General features: G+C 39.5%; 1 protein-coding gene across 3 annotated transcripts in view; it reads left to right on the forward strand.

Moving 5' to 3' along the window:
• dennd1b (DENN/MADD domain containing 1B) overlaps window positions 1–16,993 on the forward strand; it is a 278,033-nt gene that overhangs the window by 159,311 nt on the left and 101,729 nt on the right. For 2 of the 3 annotated variants that reach the window (XM_078561730.1, XM_078561731.1), the window contains 2 exons: window positions 8,884–8,937; window positions 12,051–12,161. In XM_078561730.1, the coding sequence (XP_078417856.1) occupies window positions 8,884–8,937; window positions 12,051–12,161 (165 nt within the window). Of the gene's footprint in view, window positions 1–6,161; window positions 6,219–8,883; window positions 8,938–12,050; window positions 12,162–16,993 lie in introns of all 3 variants that reach the window. The other variant, XM_078561729.1, reaches the window with a different exon arrangement.

A 16,993-nucleotide genomic window follows, 5' to 3' on the forward strand; every position in this document is an offset into this window, starting at 1 on the left:
CCAAGGCTCTTTTTCTGGCTGTTTCTAGCTTTTCATCAATCCGAAGGTACTCTGATCTATCCCTTTTAGATTCAAAGTGAATAAAGTCTAGCTTGTCAACATTGAACTTCATTTGGCCATTCACTTAACCTTTCAATAATATCTCTGCCATTTACACTGCTTGTGTGCTATATATGTTTGTGTTATCAACACATTGGAATATACAGCTTTCTATTGCACCATCTAAGTTGTTACTAAATCCAGTGAATAGCTGAGGCCCCAACACAGACCGCAAGGGAATAGGGCAGTTGGCCAATATCTCTATCCTTTGTCTCTTGTCATTAAACCAAATTCCTAACCAGGAATTGCATAATTCCATGAATTGGCACAGATTCTCTCCCATAAACAACCCCACATCCCTTAAAATCTAGACTTGACCTGTACTGACCAATATCTAATCATACAATTGCAAGACCAATAAAGACAAAACCCCTTGTTATGTGTGCTGTATTCAACAACTTCATATGTACGCCCTTGTGCCTTTGCTCTCCATGGCAAGCAGGCTGATGGATACTACAGTCAGCTGATGTTGATTATAAAATAACAGACTGGATTTTTTTTCACATATATGAAGAATAATATTGAGAATTACCTTCAACCTATTTCATCATGCTCCTTAACAGTGCCCCTGTTGGAGGGCTTAACTCACTAACTAAAAAATCTCTAAAAATAGTCAATGCTAACGTTAAAGTGAGAGTTTCCACAGACTTGGTGACTTCCAACTAGACAGGAAGCCAAAGATGTGGCCCATCATCCACCCTCAGCTCTGTCTGGGATTTAACAAGTTAAGTAACTAATTAAAGCTTGTGACTGCCCTACTAGCTGCAGACCTCTGGCAGGTAACTCTGCACATGAATGAAGCTATTTCAGCGTATTGTTTACTGGAATATCTTACTGAACTTTCATTGTCTAAAGCTGATGTGGTATATGGAAAGCATTGCTTCCAATTGATCTGGATTTTCTCCAAATTCCCAAAATCTTGTGCAAATTCATCCGTTTATGTGGCAAACTCAACCCTGGAATTCCTCCTTGACTAAATAGTCAAAAACCCCAAAATGTAACAGGAGTAAAGGAAGTGTGAATGGGGTATAAGAAATATTAAGATGTGATTGAGATAGAAAGACGAGTGGTAGAGATAGAGGAAAGGGCAAAAAAGACAAGTAGTGGAGAAGAGAATGAAAGAAATATGCACATCGCAGAGAATTTTGGAGTTTTGATTCTGTCTCCTTGATCTTTATCATAGGCAAGAGGAAAAGGGATGTATGCGATACACATAGGGGAAGAAAGGTAGGGAAAGGAAAACTAAATCCGAGAGGCTTCGAGCATCTCACATAATCAGAAAGGAAAACAAAAAGCTATGTGGAGGTTTCATATTCTGCAAGGCCCTAATTTGATGCCAGATCAGTGTTCTAAGCCAACTGTAAAACTGGCAGATTTCACTGTTGGGAAACCCCATTTTTTGTTGATTTTCCAGGCCACTGGTTTAACATTTCTCAGCAGTTTCACAGTGGGCTTGTCGCTGGCTTCATCAAAGCAGCACTTTGGAAACCTGGCATTACTGGCGCAATAAGGAAAACTGCCTGTATAGAGAGAAAGGGACACAGAGAAAAAGACAAAATATTTGGAAACTACTAGAAATTGAATCATGCAAAGGGGAGAGATGGTGCCAAGGAGTTTTAGAAACAGAAAGAATAGCAAAGACTCATAGCTGAGCGCAGAGTAAGAGATGGATAAAGGGTGTAAAGTGAGCAAAGAGGAAAGAAAATAATGATTTAAATGGGAAGTAGAGAGCTAGACAGTTAAAAGAGCTCGTTTTTTAAAAAAAGCACACGATCTGAGCTGTGTTTGGGAGATTAGATAGAAAGAGCAACCTGAATAAAATCCTGCTACAAATACACTTTTTTGCAAAAATCAAACGCATAGTTTGTTCTCTACAATTTACAATTCAAAGATGGGGTAAATTCCACCTATTAGCCAGACGAGAGGTGAACTACAGAGAAAGAGAATTAATCTTGGGTATCTGGTGACTGTTAGAACATCTGTTTGTCATTTTGATAATAAAATTGATAGGTATTTAGACATTTATGGGGTTAACCAAAGACAGATTTGTTAAAGGTAAGTCAAGTTTGATCATGTTTGACTAATCATTGTTTGGTTAAAGTGATCAAGTTTGCACTGTCCTCAAATCTATTTCCCTCTTCTTTCAATGACTTATATTGCATTATGTTTTCATAATCTCTTTGTTTAATTCCCCATTCTTGTAATTTTGCCCCTCTATCCAAAGTTGCAAATTCCCCCTGAAATACGGTTTCAGGATGGTGTCAGTTGTCCTCCAGGATCTCACCTGATTAGAGTTCTGATATTTTTCATTTGAGAGGCCGCAGCGAAGGTTAGTGGTGAGTTTCGATCCCTAATTCTTAGGATTTTCCAGCAATGGTCACAGCATAGCAATAATGGAGAATTCACTGTTTCTTGTGTATAACAAAATCATTATCTTTCATTGAGACTTTCTGATCTTAATCCAGTACGTGGGAACCCGAGTTGATATTTCTCTCCCCCACTCCACCCCTGCCCCAGCCCCCAAACCCTATCTTTTGCCCAGGGCCTGCAAGTCTAATTGTATTGTCTGTGTTATCACCCTGGGCTCGGATCAATAAATGTAGTATGGTTGAACAGTAGTCTGTATGGCTTAGGCCGACATAGGGCCATGCAGTTACAAACAGAGCTTTCAGGGAAGCCTTCATTTATTTTGCTGATTACGATATATCACGGTTAAAAAAGCTCTCTTTTGTTTTCATTATGCAGCTTTGACTAGGCAGGCTGTGTGATATCTCCATGTTATGTAGCAAAAATAGAATTTGAAAGTTTCAAACAAAATATATTTTAATGACACTGGAACATATGGATCTGAACAGTTATGAGCAGCTCTGTGGCCAAGCAATAAAATGAGGTCCTTGTCGGTGTCTTGGCAATATTATTCCTTGACCCTGCTTAGGAAACTTTCAATGTGGTGGTTAAAAAGCTTCCATTAATTCCTAAGTGTTTCTGTAAGTTAATGAACAGCAATGTATTCACTCACCCAGCCAATGAATAGTCCAGTATGTTGCTGAAAGCCTTTGTTTTCCAAAGTTCATTGCAGTAATGGTTTGAGTGAGTTGACACTTCGTATCTAATCTCATGTTGGAAGCTGTACAAAAGTAATTGTTACCTTTCATATTTCTTTCAGTTTTCCACTCTACCATTATATCAGTTTGATTATTCAACCAGAGCGGGTGGATGGTCTAATCCACAAGCATTTCTGTAGCTTGTCATGCGTTTGACAATTTTTACTGTTTGAACACCAAGATGGGTTTACTAATCTGGGCGCTGGCTTGCTCTGAGGACTCACCACAAAGTGTACTTGCTCAGTAACCCTCTCCCTGGACGGATGTGTAAAACTGCACTAAACATGCAGCCGAGTTGCTCTTCCAAATCTGGATTTTTGATTGGCTGGATTTCAGCCAATGGAAACTAGGTCTTTCAGAACTTGTATTGATCTCAAAAGTTGATCAGGGGTAAGGCAAAGCAAAGCAAAGTTCATTTTTTGGAGAAAGCAAAGGATACGTAAGATATATGGGATTAGTTAGTAAAGTATTAATTTATAAGTGGAAGAGAAAACATAAAAGTAGCAGAAACTGGAGGGAGGTAGGGGTGATAGGTTATGTGTTAACATTTTTATTAAAATTGTGTTTTAATTTTTATCGTATTAAGTTAAACTTTAACTTGTAGTAATTTTTTTAATTATTCGTTCATGGGATTTGGGCGTCGCTTGCTAGGCCAGCATTTATTGCCCATCCCTAATTGCCCTTGTTCAGAGGGCATTTAAGAGTCAACCATGTTGTTGTGGGTCTGGAACCACGTGTAGGCCAGACCAGGTGAGGAGAGCAGATTTCCTTCCCTAAAGGGCATTAGTGAATCAGATGGGTCTTTATGACAATTGGCAATGGTTTCATCATCAAACATTTAATTCCAGATTTTTATTGAAATCAAATTTCACCATCTGCCGTGGTGGGATTTGAACCCAGGTCCCCAGAGCATTACCTCGGTCTCTGGAAAACTAGTCTAGTGACAATACCATTATGCCACGCTTCCCCCACAAAATTGCCCTTAACTGGGGCCTTAATAAAACAAATCCTGGTTGCTGCAGGTACATTGTTGCTGTCATAAAAATACTTTCAGCATCAAAAGGATGGATTTCTCCGTGGGCATCAAGACCTCAGTGTCGGCATCAAATGGGGTCTCAAGCTTGTACTTGCTAGCAGTGAGATTGGCTCAGCAATCTTCCAGGAGGCAGTTTCTTAGTTGGCTGTTCTATGAAGGATGGTGGGTGGACTTTGGGTGCTGCATGCACAATTGGAGGTCCTGCAGCTCTGGAACCTCTGCAGCCCTGCCAGGAGAGTTGGGCATTACTGAGGCAGGTCGGAGCATGCAAAGGCGCCTCAAAATGGCACCCTTACTGGATGCATTGCATTGAAGAAAAAATAAGGCTGGTAGATCCATTGGGGTTAAGGGTAAAAACTCTCTCGGACAAGATCAGACTCAGCCAGGACTGTGGTCTTTCATTCATGCAATCCTGTCAATGAGAAATGGAGCCTCCAGCTCACTTGGTGCCTTCATTGAACTGGCTGCCTCTATGCACAGTGTGCCGGTGGCAAAATTACCCCTAATTGGGACCTTAACCTGTGTAATTGGCTGCCTGCCATCATGGTGCAGGAAACCAATCCAATTCGCAGCCTGCCCCTAAGAAAGTTCTCTGGTGATTGGAATGCATCAGGGAGCCATCCTGATGCGGCTCCCCACTTCCCCTGCAGTTTTACTGCCTTCCAAGCCCACCATCACAGGGCCTGTAAAACTCAACTGAAAGCAAAATTATTTAACTTGGGCACACACAAGTATTGTTTGTCTGCCTGTTTATTTTAATTTTTGGGAATGTCCATACTTGCAACTACAGAAAGATCCCAGGAGGCGACCATCATTTGCGAGAGATATATTGGAAATATTTAAGGAAGTAAAAGTGGATACACTACATTGCAGCATTGATCTACTAACGAGGAGACTCAAGGATGTGTGAAATTTTGACCACCCTATGCTGTCTGGTTGTACTTAGAACTAGAATAATCTGAGTTGGGTTAATTAAAGGAGAGGAAAAGGGTCCTGGCGCAGAAAACTCTCCAATTGTTATTAGTGCATCAGCTAAATCTCACAAATGAGTTGACAGGATGGATGAGAAGTATTTCATGATTTGCAAAATGTTAGATTATGTGGTCCCTCCTGGGATGTGAATGGTATCTTATGAGGAAAGGTTGGACAGGCTGGGCCTGTATGCATTGGAATTTAGTAGCTTGAGAGGTGATCTTATTGAAACATGTAAGGTCCTGAGGGCGTTGGATAAGATGGATGCTGAAAGCATGTTTCACCTTGTGGGAGAGACCAGAACTAGGGATCTCAGTTTAAAAATTAGAGGTCTCCTATTTAAGATGGGGATGAGGAGAGAGTTTTTCTCTCAGAGGGTTATGAGTCTTTGGAACTCTGTTCCCTGGAGAGCAGTGGGGGCAGGGTTATTGAATATTTTTAAGGGAGAGGTAGATAGATTCTTGACTAACTGGGGGGGGGGGCGGGGAATGTGAAATTGCTGTGATTTTATTGAATGGCAGATCAAGCTTGAGGGGCCAAATGGCCTGCTCCTGTTCTTAATTTGTATGTTCATATGTTCATATAGCCATTTATGAATAGCACCACTGTGGGTGTACTTACACCAAATGAACAGCAGCCAGTTTGCTCACCATCACCTTCTCAAGGGCAATTGGAGAGGGACAACAAACACTGGCTTTACCAATGACACTCACATCCCATGAAAGAATAAAAAAAAAACTATATCACTGTCATACTGCATAACATTTGCAGTTAGGTAACAGTAAGATAATGTGTAGTTTATGTCCAAGGAAGTAATACCAAATTAAGAATGTCACAAATATATGCAACAGATATGCGTCAGATACATATAGAGAGAGATGCACTTGAAAATTGATGTTGCCAGTTCATCAAATGTGAAGAATGCTGAATTTTTTTTCCATATACATAAGAACCAACAGATATACATTAGAAGTGGACAACTGAAAAATATGCCAAAACAGGGTTTGGTGAGTTTAAAACTTGGGAGTCATCCTTGAAATATCTGTCTAATAAAAGTATCCATCAATCTTTAGGCAGCGATGGATGCCTTTTGTTAATTCTTATCAAATAACTTGCCTTGCCTTGTAGAACTTAATTTCAGTGCATGTCAGTTAATGGGGACTTGATTAATGGTAACATTTTTGCAAAGCTGCCAACATATCCTGCCTTCTGATGTGATTGCTTACCAGGAAATATTGGATCAAGGAAGCAGTATTCTTGCCTCAGGATTCCCCTTATTAAGACCTTCTTTAATCATACACAACCAATTGGCAATCTTCCTGTAGATGTCATTTCTTTTGTTGAACAGATTGCTTTGAATATGGTTGATCGTAATGTAAAACATTTTCCTTTAAATCAAGGATTCAGTATTAACTTCAACTTTTGATGAAACACTGCCAATCTGGTTATTGTGATTTTTAAAAAATTGACTTATTACCCAAAATTGGAAGGTTCGAATACTTAGAAGGAAGTATTTCCAATTGGTGAATTGACTAACAAAGAAATACTGTCACTTGCACTACTCTTTACTTGGGCATTGGTGCTTGATTTATAATCAGGATCTCGTGCATCAAATGATTTTATGGGGTGGTTGCCAGTTTTACTATACTCTTCTCCCACTTTTCATCTTTTCCACTTAAAACAAACTATATATAAAGAAGTATGAATGTCTGTTTATTGCCTTATTATTGTATGTATTAATTGAATGATTGTGATAAATGACAATATATTCTACCCCAGCAGCATTACTGATGGTGGTAATGATTTTATATGTTAAAGTCTAAAATGTGAGATCTGAAGCCAGAGGTGAGGTGCCTGTCAGTGAGTTTGAATTAAACATGAAGTGTGTCCTTTGTTTGTCAACTTTTCGGAATCACCAATTTTGCTTTCAATCTTTAATTGGCACAAATATTGAAACAGTTACCTATTTCAGGCTAACAAATTAAAGATTTTAGGAGCTTAATTCTGAACCTAGCAGGTTATTGTCATGACACTAATTGAAACATTGCTTTTATAAATCCATTATTACAAAATGTGCAACTGAAAAAAGTATATACAGTGCCAATGGCAAATTTGGAAGAGAGGAAAAACTGTACAGAATTAGAGCTGTCTGATGTTTTACTTTTGGTGCAAGTAATTCTGACACTTAGTGGAGCAGATCTGCTGTGTCGTTTGCATATTTTTGGTGAAGGGTGTTCCATGCTTTTATTGATGTGAGCATGCCACGGTGTGAGGTTTTGCAAATAGTAAAATATAAATATATACAATCCACAAGCCTGAAGACTATTTCTTTAGAAACCTAGCTTAACTTTGACTTGCATTGATCTGCAGTCAACACTTGTTGAACCTTGAACCTTACAGGTTAACATCCAAAAGCTCAAATTTTCCATTTTAAGAATTTCCTAACTCCAAACTGCTTAGTGCTTGAAGGAGGTAACACTAAGGCTTCTCATGCTGTCTAGATCACAATTTTTTCCCCCCATCCTCCTATGATCTTGCAGAAATTCAATCAAATAGTTCTTCAAATTCCACTGGTGAAGGTGCCCTGCTGTAGTCTCTCTCTTATTTTTTTGAAGGAGTTGATTCCTGTTGGGCTGTGGTTCTGCAGTATAGGCAGTCCTCTAGTAACTCTCTCAAATGGCTATTCTCCAAATGTATCAGCCTCTTTTGTAGTGGTCAGCATCCCACTCCACTTCAGCCCAAAAACAAATTGTATATTGGAAATTTTAGATGGCAGACAAGGTTTTTTAAATATACATTTCCACTTTGGTATCAGCTTTGGCTCAGTGGTAGCACCCATCTGGTAGAGATTAGCTAACTGAACAGTCTCTGGAAATCAAATCTGGGAACCTCTCATCCATATGGCTTGTTGCTTCATCTGGTAGTGCTCTTGCCCATTAGGTCACATAGGGTGCTGGACACAATCTTTGGTTTCCTCCCCTTAACTCTGAGGGTCAGGAAGATAGTCACTAGTGTATAAAATATTGCATGTTAGTGCATGTACTCCATATCTGCATTAATTTGTTTAATACTGTGCCCTCGTTAGTTATAATCAGTCAGTAAAAACACATAGCATGCACAATCAGCAATTTTCAATGACACTAATATCCTATCGACGGAAAGCTGATTGTTTCAGTCCTCCTGATTACTTTAAACATTTGTACCCTCTGTCCCTTGTCTGGTATGTGATCCATATTTTTGCATAACAAAATGGTTAACTTGATAGTTGTTATTGACACTGATGTATCATGTGAACATACATATTAAAAAACTCTTGGTGCATCATGGTATCTTTTTGTTTTGATACCTCTTATTCTTGTTAAAGAAAAGTGCCTAGATATTGAAGAATACTTTTTGGGATGTTGTTATGCATCTAATACATTGTACAAATGTATTATTCACAATATTTCCTGTAAATTTTCAACAACACCAGCATAGACTTAGTTGATATTAACACCTGTATTTTTTTTCCCTTGTTCAATTCCAGTTTTAAATTTTCATCTTTTTATCATATTGATGAGAGACAAGTTATTCATTATAGGGCATATTAGGAATCATTTTCAGATTTTTTTCTTTGTTTGCTTTAATGTGGCTGGATGCAGTTTAGATAATGCCTTTTATCTCTTTATGCAGCATTCGTACTTCATAACCCCTGATACGAGTGGACTGCCTACAATACCTGAAAGTGTAAGTAGTATGAACAACAGGGCATGGTTTTCATTTCAGGTTGCTCGTTTTCTTTTTTAAGAAAGGAGGTTGGCTATTTTGTACTTTTTTTTAAAAAAAAAAATCATGCTTCAGCCTCTAACATCTGTGCTGAGTGCATTTGATTCAAATGATGGCCAAATTTCTTCCTGTATATTTTCAGGGTTTAATGTCTAATTTCTACCAGAAATGGGGAGAAGCATTTTTGTGTGCTTCTGAATCGTTTAAAAAAAAAATCAACCTTGATGAATATTCAATCAAAATATAATTCAACATGGCACATGATACAAACAGGTTAGCCAACAACTTTTGTCGAATGTGCTTTGTAAGTGATCTGTTAACATTCTGTTACGAGGTAAACCTATTTAAGATTAGATTTTGGCTGGGATTTTCCGGCCCCGTTGTAGTGGGACCCACAGTGGGGGATTCGGCGGCCCAGCTAAAAGTCCATTGACTTTCGGGTGGACGGCATGACCCCGGCGGTAGGCGGGGCTGGAAAATCCTGCCCTTAATCTAATTGAATTTTGACCTGAGAGAGGCCAGTGAAGTGTGAAAAGCCAGGAGAATGTCAAGTTCAATATCATTAGGAGTTCAGCTTTGAGGTACAACTGGGGATGAGTTTTAATCTATGAGTAATAGCTGTGTGAAGCAAATAATCACATTTTGTGTTTTGGAAGATTTTGCCTCCAGTGGTAGTTCCCTGTCAATGTACAGTAATCCATGCTGGAAGGTCAGTGTATGTGACAAAGTCACTTCAGCTAAAATACTGAGTGGCAAACGAAGAGTGGAGGTGAAAGGTTTATTGTGGCGGTTTCCCAGGGACCAGTGTTAGGTCTCCTGCTCTTCCTGATATGCATTAATGACCTAGACCATGGTGTACAGGGTACAATTTCAAAATCTGTAGCTGATAGGAACCTTGGAGGCATTATGAACCATGAGGAGGTTAGTGTAGAACTTCAAAAGACATAGGCTAGTGGAATGGGTGCATGAGTGATAGATGAAATTTAATGCAAATAAGTGTGAAGCGATTAATTTTGGTAGGAAGAATGCAGAGAGACAATATAACATAAATTGTACAATTCTAAAGGGGATGCAGGAGCAGAGCTACTCGGTGTCTATGTGTATAAATCATTGAAGGTGGCAGGTCAGTTTGAGAGAATGGTTAATAAAGCACACAGCATCCTGGGTGTTATTAATAGGGGCATAGAGTACAAAAGCAATGAAGTTATGTTAAACCTGTATAAAATACTGGTTCAGCCATAGCTGGAGCATTACGTCCAGTTCTGGGCACCACACTTTATCAACAATGTGAAGGCATTACAGAGTGTGTAGAAAAGATTCATGGGAATAGTTCCAAGGATGAGGAGCTTCATTTACGTAGAAAGATTAGAGAAGTTGGGACTGCTCTCTTTGGAGATGAGAAGGTTGAGAGGGGATTTAATAGAGGTATTCAAAATAAAAATCATGAGGGGTCTGCACAGAGGTAGATACTGTTCCCATTAGTCGGAGAATTGAGAACCAGGGGGCACAGGTTTAAGGTAATTGGCAAAAGAAACAATGGCGACATAAGGAAAACTTCTTCATGCAATGAGGGATCAGGATCTGGAATACGCTGCCTGTGGTGGAGGCAGGGTCAACTGAGGCTTCCTAAAAGGAATTGGATCACTCTCTGAAAGGGGAAATTTTGCAAGGTTCGGGGAGAAAAGATAGGGGAGCGGCACTAGGTGAATTGCTCCTTCTATGGGCCAGCACAGATAAGATGGACTGATCTTTTTTTTATTGCTTCATGGGGTGTGGGCTTCACTGGCTGGGCCAGCATTTATTGCACATCCCTAATTTCCCTTAAGAAGGTGGTGGTGAGCTGCCTTCTTGAACCCCTGCAGTCCATGTGATGTAGGTACACCCACAATGCTGTTAGGAAGGGAGTTCCAGGATTTTGACCCAGCGACAGTGAAGGAATGGTGATATATTTCCAAGTCAGGTTGGCGAGTGGCTTGGAGGGGAACTTCCAGGTGGCGGTGTTCCCATCTATCTGTTGCCCTTGTCCTTCTAGATGGTAATGGTCATGGGTTTGGAAGGTGCTGTGTAAAGAGCCTTGGTGAGTTTCTGCAGTGTATCTTGTAGATGGTACACACTGCTGTCACTGTGCGTCAGTAGTGGAGGGGGTGAATACTTATGGATGTGGTGCGAATCAAGCGGGTTGCTTTGTCCTGGATAGTGACAAGCTTCTTGAGTGTTGTTGGAGCTGCACTCATCCAGGCGAGTGGAGAGTATTCCAGCACACTCGTGACTTGTGCCTTGTAGATGGTGGACAGGCTTTGGGGAGTCAGGAGATGAGTTATTCGTCACAGGATTCTTAGCCTCTGACCTGCCCTTGTAGCCACAGTATTTATATGGCTAGCCCAGTTCAGTTTCTGATAAATGGTAACACCCAGGATGCTGATATTGGGGGATTCAGTGATGGTAATGTCATTGAACGTCAAGGGGCGATGGTTAGATTCTCTCTTGTTGGAGATAGTACTTGGGTGGCATGAATTTTACTTATGTGCTGTAAGCCATTCTATGATTTTAGTAACCTACTAAAATTCTGTCTAGAGTCAACCATGAAGTGCAAGAGAGCTACTGGTAGCTTTGGAGCTCTACTATGGCATCAGCCACTGCCTTCTGGGTGACAACAGGAGTGAAGATTTTGGTGTTTTTCACAAAATCACGCACAAATTCCTCCAAATCCAATTTTCTAAAATTGTTCAAATATATAATAACCAGCCATCAGGAAAGCTATTATTTTATGCTAGTGCTTTCATCTACATTTCCAATGCTTTCCTGTTTCACATTTAGACAAACGTGGAGGTTGAGTGAACAACTTCGTATTGATTGGTAAATAACATTTTGGAAGCCATTTATAAAGATAAATGTGAAACAAATGTAATTGGGTGTTTTTCCAAACATGGAACAGTATGAAATCTAAACACCCTTGGTTACATAAAAACAGAATTCCAGATGTTATAACTAAAACAACAAAACGTTCAAATGAAGCAGAATTGCCTTTTATTGCATAGTTTGCTTACAATTAATTTTCCATTTTTGCTTTACAGAGAAATATGACTGAATATTTTGTTGCTGTAGATGTCAACAACATGTTGCAACTTTATGCCAGTATGCTGCACGAGCGACGTGTTATTATTACCTCCAGTAAACTTAGCACTGTGAGTACTTGTGTCACCTAATGGAAAGGAAGATTTTTTTTCTCATCTGACAGCATTTTCTCTCAAAGTGATATACACATAAAAGATTTATCCCTTTCCATTCTTGCTAGACAATGTCAGAGCATGCTATGAGAGATGGCTTTGACTTGACTTTTGTATGTACAAAAGTTCAAGCTATACAAGGTCGTCTTGGCTATATTCAGATAAATTAATTATTACTGCTTATCAGGAGATGAGAGGTTCTTAACTCTTCAGAGCTCATTTAACTGTCTTGTAGCTAATGCAGTAGATTCTTGAGGGCCTTTGTGTTCTTTACTCACTTGCAGCTTGTACTGCCAAGGCTACTTGAGAGAAAGCAAATGACCATGATAATGGTTACTTCAAGTTGGAATAAGTAAATTGATTCCTGCTTCTGAGTAGCAGCTTGAGAAGATGTAATATTACTCTTTTAGAAAAAGGCTGCCAATGCTTTGTGACTGAAGTGGGGCTATTTCTATCATGTTTAAAGGCTTTGCACTCATAGTGGAACCAAGTATCTGGGTAATTCAAAGCCAGTTATTTGCTTGGCAACCAAAATGAACAGGCCTTTAAGCATACAGTAAAGGGTTCATTTCTAGATTTGTCATATACTTCATTAAACGTAAGTTTTTATGTGTTCTATAAGACAGAGTACAGTTGTCTCCAGAGATTTGTAAAGTTCCAGACTAACCTAGAGAACTATTGTGATTCTTAATGTCCCAATGTAATCCAATTGAGGGTGAAGAGTAGTTTTCATTAATAACTTAAATAGACCCCCAATTGAATCCCCAAAAAAAGTTGTTTTAAGGTTTGGAACTGACTTACTTCAATGCAAATGGGCCACATTGTTTATTTACAGGGATTTTGTTTTACAGCACAAGGGCTTTGAATTCTCCCCACCTTCTCAGATCTATTTGTAATCTTTTTGTTCTCAACATTCATTCGTGGTGAATCACGGATGCTCCAACCACCCCCCTTTCATGACTGATAATGTGGCCACCATGATCCCAATGTCTCAATTCCAATTGTCAGTGATCTCCATCCCTGTCTCCTTCCCTTGCCCATTATGTTGGGTATTCCTCGAAACCCTCTACCAAGTGGAACACATCGAAGCATTTAAAGTGTACTCTAGTCTTTCTACCGACTATCCATCCTGCTGGCAACAATTCTTGGCACTGAAAGGAAGATAATTACCTCGCTGATTATTTTTCAAGGGCCTCCCTTTTTCAAAAAAGAAGTCACTTCTCACCAGTAGGAGGGACTTTATAATAACTGGTGCAAGATGAAATATGTTAAAACAAATATTGCACCTGGCTGAATCCTCAGTAATAGTTTGTGAACAGGCATTCGTTCTTTCTTCTTACCTGTCCTCACCTTTGATCTGTCACATAGCTGGTCATGTGTATTCATCCCTCCACAGCTGGGAATTGTTTTCAGACACCTCTGTAGTTTCAATAATTTTGGTATAATTTACTGTTTCGACTGATAGTAATCAAGTCTCTTATTTTGTAAGTTAAGTATGAATGCCCCTTGTTTTCTCCTCTTGTGACACTGCTGGTGGAGTTCAGCTAACATTTCCCTTGACCGTGCTCAGTGGAAGCTGAAAACAGTTGCTGTGACCAAGAAAAACAAATGAACGAGCCTAGCAAGTATGCTGGGAAGATGTGCTTCAGAACCTAAGATACTTGCCAACAGAAACAAAAACAGAGAAGGTTGTAAACTCTCAAAGGTGAGGCAGCAGGAATGGAGAGTGCAGACTAATGAATGTTTCAGGTACATAGAAAGACAAAGGGTCTTGAAACAAGTTTGCACTTCCAAAGCTAGTCTTTTTTTTCCCTGCATATGTTGCCTAACCACCTGAGTGCTGACAGCATTTTCTGTTTTTGTTTCAAATTTCCAGCCATGTTTTGCTCTTTGTTCGTGCTTGGTTTACCTGAAAACCTTTTCTCAAGTATTTGTGAGGATTCTCTAATCAAATCCTCCCCTCCCCCAAATTTACCATATGCTTTTCTCCACAGGGAGTAGCAACAACAGTTATCTTGAATGTTGACTTTGTGTGAAATGTTTATGACTTTTCATACAGACCAAAGTGTGATGTCATCCTGCAGTTATCGTCTAGCTACAGTTGGTATCAGAGGGTAATGGGTGATAAAAGCCTGAATGCTTCAAGGTCTGTGCTCAGGTTTCCCTTGTGGGAGGGAGACACATTGTTTGACTCTCTGTTGGAGAATTTTGAAATTTATGGTTCCGTAGATTCTGGACTAGGCCTTTTTATTTTGAAAAAAAGATTGGCTTGTGTGAGTTGAGATTAGCAGTGCTGAGTTCACAGATTTTCAGTCTCCATTATACCCCTCCATTTGGACATTTGCGTACTGCCATAAACAGGTTTGTAGCTTTAGATTCTACCACGAGAAACTGAAGTCAATACATGTTTATAACTGGGAAACCTATAAAATTAGTTTTTTAATTTTTACCGCCAGAACTTGAAGGATCAAACTAAATGTATCTTATGATATTCAACAATCCTTAGTGATTGAATTCCAATTTCAAGTGACTCCAAGTTCATTATTTCTTTCAAGTGTAATTTCTTTCATGCTCTTTATCCAATTTTGTTAGCATAGCATGAATTGAAAAAATCCTATTTTTCCATTTGTAGATACATTGTAGATACTGCCTAGAGACCAAATATTACATACACCACTATGGAATATATTTAGCGAGGAATTCATCTCACTGCTAATTTAATGGAATCATGACGGATTGGTGTAGTATGATTGTACATAATTATCCGTGGCCAGTTAAACACTCTACAAATTGTTGCTCGGTGGTACAGAACTTGAGTATTGCTCAAGAAAGAGGCATGCTGTCAAAGTTTTTTGTCTTGCAATCATCAGGATAGACGCAATAATGCTTAATTTCAAAGGGAGCCACAATTTACGCTGCTTTGAAAAAGGGTGCTGATTGATTGGCTAGCCGGCTCTGGTTGAGATGTTGCTGTGTAGAATGCACCAGGGAGCAATTGTCCGTCACACTTTGGTTTAATTCAAAAAAGGTGCAATGCCTGGACATGTTCTTTTTGCCTGCAGAGGACAAGTCCCTGTGTATGAATATATGTAGCTTCTAGCTAGCATAAGTGACTCATATTCCTGCAGAGGACGGAACCCTGCTTATGCATATTTGTAGCTTCTAGCAAGCGCAAGTGAACAACATTGCAAACCCAGGTGGTATATGAATTTCAGTGCCAGTGTGATGCCAGGTACATAGGCTGTACGTCCCAAAGATTGGTGGATCGTATCAAACAGCATGTCCCTTCTGCTGTTTGCAATGGGCAAGGTATAGACCGCACCCAACCAGCCCAGGCTTGCAAAACTCAAAACACAGTGTCCAACCTTAGATGTGATTCTGTGATTGGACAACATTTGCTAAATAATTCTCAGTGTGTTCAGAGTTACGCTGACAACCAATTTAAGATTGTCAGTCGGGCTTGCAATGTGGCACATTTGTATGTACTAGAAGCTACATATATTAATACACAGGGCCCTGTTCTTTGTAGACAGAAAGAACACGTACACACATTGCACCTGTTTCAGCTAAACAAAATAAGTGACAGCCATTCGCTGGTTCATTCCTCAGGGCAATGCCTTGACCAATCAAGGTCAAGCTGCCCGGTTTAAATTTCAAACAATGCTTGACAGTTAGCTGTCTGTCACCATCAGTGGTACATTCTCCATGACAATGCCTCCACCAATCAGAGTCCACTTGCCAACCAATCAGCACTCTCTTCTCATACAGTATAAAGTTGTTGCTTTCCATGACATTGGAGTTCTTGCAATTGTCCTGATAAGTGCAAGATGAAAAGCTTTGACAAAATGTTTTTGTTCAGCAATACTCAAGTTGCCTGCTACCAAATGACTATTTATATTGTTAATGTTATTCTAACATGACTGGAAGTTTGAACGAGTTTTGAAAAGACACTCAGATTGTCTCAATCTGATGATTTTGATTCATGTAGGATTAGCTTTAAATGGCACAAGTGTTATGGTAATCAAATGAACCTTAAAAATAGAATTAGTCGCCTTCCTGAAATACTAATATGCAAGGTACTCAAACAATGTTATTTTTGTAAACCATTCATTCCTACAAATTTAGCTTGTTTTGCAGTGAGTCGATCTTTCATTTTAGATGTTTACTGATGAAATCATGTATCATGTTAGTGAAAATGTAGGTGGGGAAATGCCTCTCATCTGTCTACAGTAGGAACATTTATCTATTCAAATAAAATAAGCACAACTAGAAAATTATATTAAGGATCTATCCATGGCTTTGCTCCTCTCTACCTCTGTAACCTCACCCAGGTCTACAGCAATGAGATTTCTGTGCTCTGCCAGCTCTGGCCTCTTGCACATCACTGATTTCAATCTCGCCATTATTGGTGGGTGTGAGTTTAAGTGCCTAGGCTTTAAGCTTTGGAATTTTTTTCATAAAACAATCTGCCTCTACCTCTCATCTTTCAAAACCCTCCTTAAAATGTATCTCTTTGAACAAGCCTTTGGTCATCTGACCTAATATTGCTTTGTGTGGCTTGGCACTAAATTTTGTTTGATAACACTCCTGTTTAAAAAAAACCTTCTGATGTTTTACTCCCTTAAAGATGCTATGCAAATACCAGTTGTTATTGATGTTTCTCCAAGTTTGGATCTAGCATACACTTCTCTGCTTGGTGAGAAGGGAATGAGGCATGGGGGAATGGTGTTATGGTCTAGATGTATTGGGGAAGGGGAATCCTTGGGTCTGGGATTAGTGGGAAAGCAATC

The sequence above is a fragment of the Cetorhinus maximus genome, chromosome 17 (genome assembly GCF_964194155.1).
Source record: "Cetorhinus maximus chromosome 17, sCetMax3.hap1.1, whole genome shotgun sequence".
NCBI lineage: Eukaryota > Metazoa > Chordata > Chondrichthyes > Lamniformes > Cetorhinidae > Cetorhinus > Cetorhinus maximus.